Source organism: Pyxicephalus adspersus, chromosome 5, assembly GCF_032062135.1.
Source record: "Pyxicephalus adspersus chromosome 5, UCB_Pads_2.0, whole genome shotgun sequence".
Classification (NCBI taxonomy): Eukaryota; Metazoa; Chordata; class Amphibia; order Anura; family Pyxicephalidae; genus Pyxicephalus; species Pyxicephalus adspersus.
In genome coordinates, this window is record NC_092862.1 from 56,596,083 (window position 1) to 56,609,392 (window position 13,310).

The window sequence follows — 13,310 nt, forward strand, 5'->3', positions numbered from 1 at the left end:
ATCTACAATAGACATGGTCTGCGGCTCTGGCCGGTGCCCCCTCCCAGCGGGGTCCTTCTGACCCTGCTGGGGGGTGCACTGGCCAGAGATGCGGATCACAAATCACAGTTTTTCACGGAGCACCGGTTGGCTACCGCTGCTTTAGAGGTTTCTGTAACCTACATAGTTGCTTTGCTTTAGTTACACTTGAGCCCATCAGTACAGCAAGACATCATTGTGGCCATTACAATGTATTCAAACATTGGTGGGCCCATCATTCTTGCAATGTTGTCACATGACCAAGGTTCGCTCCTCATTAGCCTAAAAAATATCCTTGGATCTGCACCTACGTTACACCACAACATATCTTGGCACTAAGCTATCTATTAGGTTGGTGCTGTGTAATACATGATGATGATAATAACAAAAAGTAATTAAAAAAACAGAATCCAGTATCAGTCTAAAGTTGTAAAATTGTTTATTGATACAAATATACATATGAATAAACCCCTGTAACCTGTCATATAAGTGAATATTTATGTTACTGTAATCTCAAAATTTTTTATGTACAGCAGTTAGTAATGATTATCCAAAAATGGCATAAGAGAAGCAAAACATATGTAAAAACGCAGGACGGCGTGTCATCTCCCATCATCAACCAAATAATAACTAGAGTCAATGGAAATAAGTCTTATGGTATTACATAGCACATATCTTCATTCATTGTGTACAAGATGTGGGTCCATGCTTGTGCTTATTAATAAGTGCATGAATAGATATTTATGTACAAGCACAGGAAGGAGAAAAAATTCCTACCAGAGGATGTAAAAACATTTTCCAGTCATCATATATATATATAGGCATGTAAAGAGATATTTGTTTTATATATATATATATATATATTTACCATTTATACAAATAATTTGTCATTAGTGTGCTCTGTTAATTACAATGTGCAACTGCTTACATAGAGACAGAGGAGACATGACAGCTTCAACTCCGTTTTGTACAAGTACATAAAAAAAGTAACTTGCTAGACCAATAAAAGCTTACTCAATAAAGCAGTGCAAAGACCAATAATACAGAAATCAGATAACTCCAGTAGTCTAATGAATTATTAGATTATTTCGGTTTCCTTGCTGTGGGCTAGGATTGTTCTCTGCACTACCTTAGTAAATAAGCATGTCGAAGTTGTGTACCAGCGCTCTTTGGAGTGTGGGGAATCTACTACCGTTACACTTGAAATTCCAGGACATACCAACAAGGTGCATTAAATCAAATGATAGTAAATTAACATGGAAACTAAAAGTAAAGTATAAGAAAGACTGAATGGCAGTGTTGAGAACAGATGTTTAAATAAAAACAAATTCTTTATCAACCTCTTCCCCAGAGTCACTGGACTTGCTTTGATGATGAGATTCTTTGCTAGATGACCTTGATTTTCTCTCCTGTCCTTCAGCGGCAATCTGTCCGTGATTTTTTTTTGGTGATGAGTCAGATGCGTTCACTGGTCTTGCTATTAAAAATAATAATAAAACACCTTTTTACTAAGAGTGACTCAAATATATGGGTAAAAATAATTTAGGAAATTTAATTTAAAATTCATTTAGAAAAAGAAATTTAGAAAATGACAATAAATCAGTTGTATTAAATGGAAGGTGGATTCCGTAGATAATATGGCAATTTAATTATAAAAATGTCTTGCTGATGCTTTTAATATACAGTTACATACGAGACAGGGACTGTAGGTTTGTACTTAAGTTGAATTTGTATGCAAGTTGGAACAGGAATATTATTTTAATAAATGTAATTAGGACAGATGTTTGTCTCAACATAATATTAGGCAGCGTGGTGTCATTTACTTTATAAAATCCTCACAAACAAAGCAAAAAAAAAAAGCCCTGTTCGTATCTAGGAGGCATCAATATGTCAGATGTCCTTAGCCCATGGACTACCTGTATTGAGTTATTGAATAACAATTGATATGCGTAAAAAGGAATGCAGTTTATAACCATGAATAGGGCATTAAGTGGTTTGCAATTTGGCAGTCCTTTACAATTAGTTTTTTTTTTCACCCACAGTCTTTATTTACTACACAATACTGTAAAAACTGCACAGGGACCAGGTTTATCCCTGTAAAACAAAATCCTAGTTATAGCAGATGTTCCAGACCGGACAGTTTCACAGTTTTCAAGACAAATATAGAATTGGCACCATTTTCACCTTTTGTTTGTTTAAATATTACGGTTAATCATCAAATAACTATACACAACACTGCAATATTCACAGTAAAGAAATACCTGCAGCTTACTCATGTATTTAATGTCGGCAACAAACTTTAATCAAGTGCTTAGAGCGCCACCATGTGCTCAGAACAGATTAAATAAAAATTACTTTTCATTCAAAATCTCTCTAACATGACTTATGAATATAAAAGAAATAAAAAACAGGAAGATCCTATCCAGGTAGATTATATAAAAATAACATGAAAGCACAAAACACAGTAACATGTACCTAATGAAGAATAATCATGATCATGTTAACACTACTCCAGTATCACTGTTCTGGAAAACAAAATGCAGCCATAATCAAAGTCAACAACCAAGCAGCAAAATAACAAATACATTTTGATAAATGAATCCTAAATGTATTAAATAATTTAAGGTTTTCACAGTGCCTATTCAATAAAAATGTTGTGTAAAACCTTCAATCCCATCCTTTTTTCTCTATTATGTGCATCACCAGACATGTATCTGAAGTGTTGAAGAGATGATTAGCTGCCCCCAATCCATTTAATTTCTTTAGATAGCACAGACCGCATAACAATGGGGGCGTGATTCCTCCGGCCTTTGTAACCTAGCATTACAGAATAAATAATGCACTTTAAGTTCTCTTTTACTAATTTACACTTCAATCAGATAACCTGAATACTTGTCAAATAAACTACTTTATGTACTGGGATTTGAGAATACACAAAAAAATGAAAATGTTGTGTAAACCTTAAACTGAATACTGCACTCATATTTAGCTCTTGTTTGATGTCAGCTTGAAGCTGTGGGTGACACAGGAGTCAATGTTGCTGCTAAATCAAGTTTCAGGTAAAGTAAACACACAATGCTTTGAACATCCCAGGGGGTTCTATGAAATGAATGTAAATTCAAACAAAGTAAGCACAGTTCTTTACCTTCCTCTGTAACAGGTCGAGGAGATGGCTGTAGGCTGCTTTGGCCATCTCTGTCCTTCTCAGATGGGCACCTTTTTAGTGCTGAAGACAGAACCGTAGTTTTGGGGGAACATGGCCCAGAAGGTGAATCAGGGACATCTTCTATGAGGACAAAAAAAAGAAGCTATGGTTAAATAATGTCATAAAAACATTGAGTCTGATAAGGACAAAAAATATGGTTCCTTCTAACTATAAAAAATAAAGAATAAAGTCACTGAAGTTTGAGATATAGCTAGTTTTACCCTGATGCTTTCTCACATTAGCACAATTCTAGGTGTTCCTATATGAATGAAACTGTTCATCACAACACAATTTTAATTGTATTTGGATAACATCTGAATACACAGCAATCATCAGCTGAAGTTGTGTTTACCACCATGCAGACAACCTCTACATAAAGTCTGGTATAGATTGCAATTACATTTGCATTTGGAGTAATCGCTCCTATTTCCTGTGTTGGTGGAAATAGGTGCCACACACCCTAGGTGCAGTTAAATGATCAAAACAAAGGCTTAAATCTTTCCTTTGCTGTTCTAAACCTTGGCACAAATTTCTATAATCCACTATCAATGCTGTAATGTGGTTGCATAATTTTCTTCCCCATTCCTGTAATTGAGGATTTGGGAATGACCCCAAAAACACAATCAATGTCAACTCTTCATAGATCCTTTTATTGTGGGAAAACAAAAACAAAACATTTCTATCAGGAGCAGTCCATGAAGCATGGCAGTCTAAACTTTTCTCTTCATTTTTGCTACCCATTATAGACAACTTGCTTACCAGTGCGTGAACTACTTCTGGGCTTTTGAGGCACAGTTGGACGCACTGTCAGAGAAGGCTTGGATGACTGAAGAGGTGGCTTTGGACTAGTTGGGGTACTAGAAGAACTCTTGGACCGAACGCTGGCCTCTGGTTTGACTTCAGTTTTGGCACTTTTTTCTGGGGATGAATTGGTGGAATCTCCTCTTGTTACAGAGAATTTGCTTCCTGAAAAGAGAATGATAGATGAATCCCAATACAGTGCTTTACAAAATATAAAGTCTTAACATAAAGCTGTTTTAAATCAGTTAAATCTTAAACAAGGTAGTCAAGGGACAAAGGAACTCAAAAAAATATTAAATACTTATATAACACACTGTGATGTTATTATAACACTAGAAAATTCCATGCTACCAACACACGGGCCAGAATGCCAATTGCAGGAAATCCAGATAAACACATTCTTTGTTTAGAAACAAGTGTATTGGCAGATCACTTTGCCAATGTCTCTAAAGTTAGTTAAATACTTGCAAGTCAGTATAGCTATATGTGAGCAATGGAGTGGTGCTACCTCTGCCATTACACCTAAAGTGCAGGTGAAAGTGATCCATATGCACAGTGTCATTGAAATAGGTAAAAAAAAAAAAAAAAAAAACATGACATCAAAAAGTATGAAAAAAACAGTACTAATAGCCTCACATTTTTTTTTATCAAAGATCTGCAGTGTGCCAACATCTTATCGTGTCAAAACACCAAAACTAAACCTGGTGCAACAAAAAAATGATAGTGCACAAGTGTACTATACAAAAAATTGCACCAGGCGCTCTACATGGTCCCATCCCTAAAGGGATCAGGGCCTCTTTACTTGAAGCCCTGGGGCACAAGGCTCCTGACAGGGGGCAAGCTTCTCAAGCTGGAGCGCACCCTAGCCGAGCGGTAGCCTTGGCAGAGCGCCTCCCATACTTTGAGGGCTGATCGGAGCCAAGCCCTCACAAGCATCTTGAACAGTGGGCTCTCCCACAGAGAGACCCAAGGTCAGAAAGTTTCAGACTTGGCAAAGTGAATGGTCACCGAGTGTAGTAAAGAAGTTGTGTTAACCTTCATCAGCCTATTGTATGCTAGCAAACAGCTTTTTATTTTCGTTTTCACATGACTGGGTATTCAAAGTAAACACAGCCTAATCTTATTTACTAAGTTCATTTATCATTTACTTTGTTAGGTAAAGTACCCCTAAAATTTTATTTAACTGCACTGTCCAATGTGTGTGTAAGCATGCAAAGTAAACAGTCATATTTGTGTTGCAAATCATATTTTGTATGCTGTGGCAGCTACACAATAAATCATTATTTTCATGTGTTTGTCTTCTAATCAACTAACATGGTGTAAAATTATAATAAAAAAACTAATGAAAATGTCAAAGTTAAATCATGTATTCTATATGTTATGTTAGTGTGATAAGTAATGTTATTTAGTAAAAAGGTTCAGCTACTAAACTAAATCACAAACTGATCAGTGAACCTAAAGTTGAACAGACAAAAACCCTTGGAATACACATGTGCCAATTTTCCCCGTTCATGGCGGATCGGACAAATCCTAAATTTCAGTTGCAAGCATTCGTGATTTGTGTGATTTACCGTAGATCAAGTGAACTGGTACATTCAAATTCATGAGGGACAGTGAATCCTGGTTTGCCTGTGCAATATCAGATTTTCAATTTTTGGAGACAAACGCACCATGTCAAATTGTGATATGACATATCAGAGACTATTAGTAGTAAATGATAGTTAGATGGATGTCAACATTTTCAGTTCATGAACATCAATAAAATCAAACCAACCTGTTCCACTTCCTTCTGGTTTTTCTACATCTAGAGTGTTTTTGCTGGTATCACTGCCGAGTTTCTAAAAAAAAATGTACATATCAGTTAAAGTGTGTTTTTTTTCTTATACTTGTGACAAATATTAAAAAATGGTTATGCTGTGATATTATGAGGTGCTCTACTCTACAACTGGCAAGTATACATACAAGCAAAGCTTAACAGATGGTCTGACGTGTAAAAATTATCATCATTGTTATTGTTTTTGTGTAATTTTGGAGAAAACATCTATCCATTCCTTCTGCGATCATTCTATCTAAAGGGGTTTCCAGGTAAATATCCCTACCACAATTACACTTTCTAGTGATACACGTTATTGTACTGGTCAGTTTTGAATTGTGGGAGAAAACTAGGGAAACAAATACAGAGAAAACACAAACTATAAATTAGACATATAGCATCCCCTGGTGGAAACAAAACGAGTTGTGAGGATTTAATGAGACTATTGCTAATTTTTTTAATATTTATAAATTAATTATTAAATAATAATAAAGAACCAATATCAATTTACCATTGTAAGCCTGGATTGTTTTTTAGGAATCAGTTTGGCAGGTAAGGCTTATCTATGGCTTGTAGGCAAGTCTGAGGGACATCAAGTTAGTGACATGGCTATGGACTTAATAAAGTGCTAAGCAATATGGCCAAACAATATAAATATAAGGTAATATTGTCTAAAAGTACATTTGATTACTTTGTTTTGCAAAACTTAGTAAAAAGGTCTTTGAACATGTCAGAAAAATGACTCAAACAAAAGTCTTCCTGATTGGGAATGGCCTTGAAAAGGCTAAAGCGGTTCTGTATTTACTTGTCTATTCCCTAAATCCTAAGTGACAAGCTATACCTTAGACAACACTAGATGGAGACAGAGAACTGGAAACCTTCGCTTCGCCTCGATACTGATTATATTGCCCTGCATCCTACTTTCTGCATCCCACATGAATTATTAAATGGTGCAGTTAAGTTCTAGACATAATTCACTTGTACATATGGCTTTACATATAGTAAGGATCAAACAGGCAGACACCTTATCCAACCAAAAATAATAATAATTCAAATATTTTTTTATGCCCAGCAGAGACTGGGAAGAGGGTGATAATGACATTTAATATTGATTACACCTTCCAGATAAAAAAAGCAATGTGAGGATGATGATAATGCAGCAGGTAAACATTCAATACGTAGCCTGCAAAACTGTCTTAAATCTCCAGGTGAAACATATGTATATGAAAACATAAACCTCTTCAAGTGAAATACATTGCAGCTACTCATCAGGCAACATATGTAAGCCAACAAATGCAGACAACTGTATGGTGTACACCTGTCTGTTGTACATTCAGGGGAAAATGATAGTTTGTTTGATCAGACACACACCAAAACATCTTGTTGTTGGTAATTTTGCCACATTCTACTCGATTTTCTATTTACCTGTTAAAGCCCTTAAATCTGGTACTTTTGTGTAGGTGATTTGATGTTCAGGACTTACATACACAAGTGTTTGGCAATTCACTGACCAATCGACATATCACATGGAGACAAGTGGAAGGTATCACTCATCTGTAAGGTATTTATCAGTGGAGGAAGATGGGTTACCAGCAGAACCTGTTATTCTGACCAGAATGGAACTTTAACTCTACTATATTAACTACTACTACTACTACTACTACTACTACTACTACTACTACTACTACTACTACTATATTAACTACTAATACTTTGTGACCTCAAAAGAGAGACATAAGTGGCTACATTGCGGTACTTTTTTAAAGCAAGCAGTTAGCAAGGGCACATGGACACAGAGAGTGCACCCAGCCACTGTCGGAGTTTCAGGCTAAATTTAATCAAATTCTGATTTACTGTAACTGGAAAAAAAAACTTTTTCTAAACAAAGATTTCATGTTCTTTTTTTATTTAGGGTATAGAGCCTTAAAGATTATATAAAACCCTGAACCTAGGCTACAGAAAAGGGCTTCGTATAACTAATAATTTCCAGTACATATCTGAATATTCAATGTCAGATAGACAACAGCTCAAGTTATACCCAGATATATTTGGAATTATACTCTAATAACTACTTAAGTATTGCAGTGCAGGTAATAAATGTAGATTGTGTACTGATGTATGTATTCTCTTTAAAAATCCATGTAATTTATTTGGCTGAAAAATGACAGCTTTTTATGTTCTATTCATATACTGTATAGGCTTCTATGTACACATCCTCACAAAGGAGCAGGAAAGATTGCACCTGGATGGGAAGTATATGTGCTATGTATTATCTGAAGATGCTCAGTACACTATACATTGTTATTAGCTGTGCAGATACTAGCAATAGGAGAAAATGATAACACAAGAACACTTGCAAGAACTTTCTTGCACGTCAGGGTTTTAAACACAGCATACCATATATAAATACATACCTTATTTGCTGCTCTTTTCTCCTGCTTAGCCTTCATCTCTGCTAGGAGTCCGCTCCCCATCATCTGCACTCCATATCTTCTTCCACTTTGTGGACTACTTTTGCTATCAGTTCGCTCGGTTTTGGCGCCATCATCAATTTGTAGAATTTCCTCTATAGAGTCCGGCGTTTTTAGCTCCTCTGACCTCTCTGTACTGCTGCTAGGTCCACTGCTAGCAGCACTTGCGCTTGAACTCACTGCGCCATTGGTGTCAGTTACCTTCTCCTTCCTGCTACTGTCAGGAGCAGGACTTTTTACAGAGGGTCTAGGAGACAGAGGTTCTTCAGTTACAACAACAGTTTGTGGACGCTCAGACTTGGACCTAGATTTAATTAAATTAAGAAAGCCACTCTTTCTGGATTCCCTTCTCTTCTTTTCATCGCCTTCACCGCTGTCTTCTGCACCTTTGAAAGAGTATTTCCTATGAAAATATAAATAAGAACATTGAGATTTAAAGACCTTTTATTACAAAAACAATCAGACTTAAACTTTGAGGGTAAATCTAATGCTGATTGATGGTTGCCTCCTTAGCAAGAAGACTTTAGTTCTTAGTTAGAGAACTGTATCAAAACCCAACTATTTTATAAAATTAATTTAGACATATTTATTGCCATGACAAATAAAAACAAAATAGAAAGGACTGACTTTTGCCACCTTAATGACCTATATTTTGTGCACCCTGAAGTGCTATATCAAATAATATTATCAGAAATTGTGTAAGAAAACACACTTATGTTATGAAGGAAAAAAAACTCTGTATTCTAAATATCATTTTTGCTGTTTTCTGACATTCATAAGATGACGATAATTCATACTATACTGGCATTATTAACAGGTAAAAAAGAAAAGAAAGAAAAGTAACATAACATGTTGTGCATTGATTAAAATGCATTTTAACTAATACAATAATTAAAAAATAAGTGTCAACCAGGCATAACAACTGCATGATTCAATCAAAAAGAAAACAATGGAAGGGTTTCCTATCATAGCAACCCCTATTTCACAAGGATATCGAGCCACAGTTGTGAATTTAATATGCAGACCAACTGCAGGAAAATGAGAAATCTCTAAAAGGCTGTTCTTTTATAATTATGGTATATGAAGGTAATTATAACTCCAATCTGCTGGCAAATGTAAATGTTGTTGTGCGGATTTTGATACAGGAAGGCTGCAGTGGGAAAAAGCACACTTACAAGTTGAGCACCCATCAAGTCAAAGCCTTTTATTGAAGAATGGTATACTTTTTTTTAGGAATAATAGAAGCAACAAATCAGCTTCCACCACTATTTGTTTCTAGGACTTATGGTAAGTATTTTCTCAGGCCACCCATAAGTGCACAACCTCAAGTTTCAAACTGACAGCTTTTCTTTTTATATAAATAATAAACATTATAAACTTTGGCAAAAAATGGCAAGCGTATATCAAATTTAAACATCATGTCAGGTAGGGGGTACACCTATCAAAAGTGAACAAAAATGGATTGTACATTATTCTGTATAACGGAAGAATGATTACAAATGCTCCACATTCTTTTCAAAATAGATGACAGCATTTTTTAAATTTCACATTACAAAGTGAAGGTGAACAGGACAGGTAAAGTTTATTCAAAGCTCATGAAAGTTTAAAAAGTAGCATTCACACATTTTTAAAGCCTGCATATTCTATCGTGAGTTCATAAAGTTACCTGGCTAAAGCCATTCAAAATTTTATATATAGTGCAGCGGGACAGATTAAAACATTTAATTAATCAGTTTACTTAGATCAGAGCCTATGGTCAAGATAAGAAGTCCCAAAAGCCAGATAATACACATTATCATCCAGTTAGACGTCAAGTGTCTTGAGATTCTATTTAGGATGTTAGATAACAAAATAAGTTTTGTTTGTTTTGTGTTTAGCTAAAGATTTAGGGAGAATACCATTCAGAATAGCATTAAAAAGACTTAAAGTAGGTTCAGTTGTACAGGTTCAGTTGCATAGAGGTACATTGGACCATGTATGAATTCCAAACTTAAACATCTTAGGCAAAAAAAAGTAAGGGAACTTTGAGCAGGAGATTCTGTTAGCATATAAACCTAAATATAACAAACTCACCATGCTACCGCTGATTCATTATGAAACATTTGCTCCACAGCTGGATTTTCCAGTCAGTTAGCATGTCACTAAGCAACATAATCTGAGAAATACTTTCAACATGCTCTGATAAGTACATTTTCCATTGTGTTCAATGGCACTTGTTGGCTGCCCCAGCATAGTGAAAGCAAATACTTCCAAAGGGAGTTCACAGTATTTTAACCTCATATTGAAGTATCAATTAATTGTTTTACTCTTTCAAATTTGGAAACTGACCTTTCCTAATTGTGAAAAATGTATAAAAGAAAAAAAAAAGAAAAAAAAATATGATGCAATCAAATTATTTGTACCAACAATGGCATGTTAGGCTTCATTCACAATTTGGCTGTGCACTGCATTATGTGTGTTGCAGCACACATTTGTGTGCATTGAATTAGTGCAGGCCACCAAAGTACATTGCACAAAAATGTAGTGGATACTACATGTTGATGGAAGGAGAGAAAACAAAGTGAGTATAGGGATTTCCTAATCAGTATTGGTCTGCTTTTTCACTGTCCAATCAGCAGGCTGGGTTGCAGAGAAGCAGAAGACAAAGCCAACAGCACTCCAAAGCACAACATGCTTGCTTTATTATAAAAGCACTGTCACAACATGTTGAAAAAATAATGTTCATGGACGCTGGCGATCCCATTTCTTAATGCAACATAGTTACACAATTTTCTCAAATCACCTCACTCTGGGGACTCATACAGACCCTTTAACCAAACAACTGGTTACAAGTACAGAGATGTGATTTAGGAGACGGTTGTTTATAAATAATAAATACCAAATAAGTACTTCTCTAAGCTACTCATTCCCTTATTATTTGCTTGCAATCTGCAGGAGCTAGCATTCTGCAGGTGCTACTGTAAAGTATTGGTAAGCAACTCATCAGTGGTTTTCCTTTACCACGTTTTACTCACATGCATTTTTTCATGGTCTGTGCAACTGTGCAACACAAAACAATGTTCTTCTTACCTGTGACTAAAGTTATAGTTATAGTATGCACAGATTTTCTATCCCAGGGTGACCATGATGGCGTCCACATGGGAGTTCTAGCTCTGCATTTAAAAACATTTTCAGGGTGACTTAACTTAGTTCCCAAGTCCTGTCAACAAAGTCATTTTTATAATCTTCATTTGACAGGACTAGAACGCTTCCTATGAAATAATTTAGTAAGTTGGGTTAAGATGTGGTTTAAAGCATCTTTTCTAATAAACAAACTTCTACTACAGACAGCTGAGGTTAGAAAAAAAAAAAAAAAAGAGTGACTGCTTACCATTGTTCTAAGGGGGAGCAGAAATGGGTTGAATATAATATAGGACTAGTTTCCAATGTAAAACAGTAATTTACAACTTAATGGAAATCTTCCATAAAATGGTCTTAACTCTTTTACATGGGAGAATGAAGGAGCAAACTGCAAACATGAATTGTAGTGGTTCTTGAAAAAGATATACAATAGAAACGAACGGGGGGCACCTAATTGCCAAAGTCACTTTAACTTAAACAATGTAGTAGTTTTTTTTATTGTAAATTTTATTATTTAATTTGATTATTGCCTTTCTCAGTACAATCTAAGCTAAGTTCTAATGCCACACTCACTTTCCTTCCAGTCGTGTCACTTTCTTGGTGAAAAATTCATCTACACCTTCATCTACTCTAAGCATCAGGCCATTCTGCTCTCCGTCTGCAGGTACCTCAGCTCCAGGTTGCTGTTAAGTGAAAAAGGAAGAACAGTTTATTAGATATATTAAAAATTCTTCATAACTAACACTAAGAAAGAGCAAATAAAATCTAGACAAGTTTTTACCAAAATCACTCTGCTAAAATGGATGCATAGGTTTTCTTATTGTACCCTGACATTTTTTTAGGGGGTTTTGTCAAACGTGCACTGGCAAGCATGGCCACTCTTCTCATGCCAAGCACCATAATAGTTTCTTTGTGTTTTATTTTACATATATATATATATATATATATATATATATATATATATATATATATATAAATATATATATTTATTCAACAATACCAGTAACATTGAAATAATTTAATATAAATATTAAAAACAAGCGATAATACAGCAAGACATGCAAACCACATGTGCATGAATCATTCTTTACACGTTTTGTGGATCTGGGGAGATTTCTCATGATTTTGAATGCAAGTAATAAAATTATATATGTTTAATTTTTTTGGGATTTTGTTATTATGTGAATACATTTTTATTCCTTGTATGCAATTTTGAAATGATATATATGTGTTTTTAAACATAGAAACAAATATCCTCCTGAAGAAGTGGACCAGATCCACGAAACGCGTAAAGGATGATTCATGCACATGTGGTTTGCATGTCTTGCTGTATTATCGCTTGTTTTTATTATTTATATTAAAAAATTTAAATGTTACTGGTATTGTTGAATTTTACCACTGTTAGTTACTCGATAACATAATTATGTATATATATATATATATATATATATATACACACACACACACACACACACATACACTGCCTTTAACGTCCCTCATCATTACTTTTTCTACTATTTGGTAATTTTGGGATGTGGCAGGTGTAATTTTGCTGAATTAAATGTGGGACATTCTACACAGTCAGAAATAATTTTACACATCTACATCAGGAGATCCCTCTGTACACCCTGCGTGTCCTGATGGCTGCTCAGTAACAAGGAAAGTACGCCATATATACGTATGGGGAGGGGGGTGTTGTACGGAGCCCACTGTCAGTGCAGGCTAACTGTCCACAAATACATTTGTATATTTAGGAATTAAAAACAGGACTTTAAAAAGATACTAAGCTGGACAGGAATTCTCAAATATCCTATGTACAATTTTATAGGACGGCAAAATGGACCACAAGCACATACAATACAATCGCCTTTATATATTTGTA

General features: G+C 35.2%; 1 protein-coding gene across 4 annotated transcripts in view; it reads right to left on the minus strand.

Annotated features, from left to right (window-relative positions):
• Window positions 1–440: 440 nt before the first annotated feature.
• Window positions 441–13,310, minus strand: part of CARMIL1 (capping protein regulator and myosin 1 linker 1) — a 159,099-nt gene continuing 146,229 nt past the window's right edge. For 2 of the 4 annotated variants that reach the window (XM_072411586.1, XM_072411584.1), the window contains 6 exons: window positions 12,002–12,111; window positions 8,252–8,711; window positions 5,799–5,862; window positions 3,983–4,189; window positions 3,164–3,304; window positions 441–1,495 (listed from right to left, as the gene is read on the minus strand). In XM_072411586.1, coding sequence (XP_072267687.1) covers window positions 1,332–1,495; window positions 3,164–3,304; window positions 3,983–4,189; window positions 5,799–5,862; window positions 8,252–8,711; window positions 12,002–12,111 — 1,146 coding nt within the window. In that variant the 3' untranslated portion in view covers window positions 441–1,331. Of the gene's footprint in view, window positions 1,496–2,493; window positions 2,544–3,163; window positions 3,305–3,982; window positions 4,190–5,798; window positions 5,863–8,251; window positions 8,712–12,001; window positions 12,112–13,310 lie in introns of all 4 variants that reach the window. The other 2 variants (XM_072411587.1, XM_072411585.1) reach the window with 2 other exon arrangements.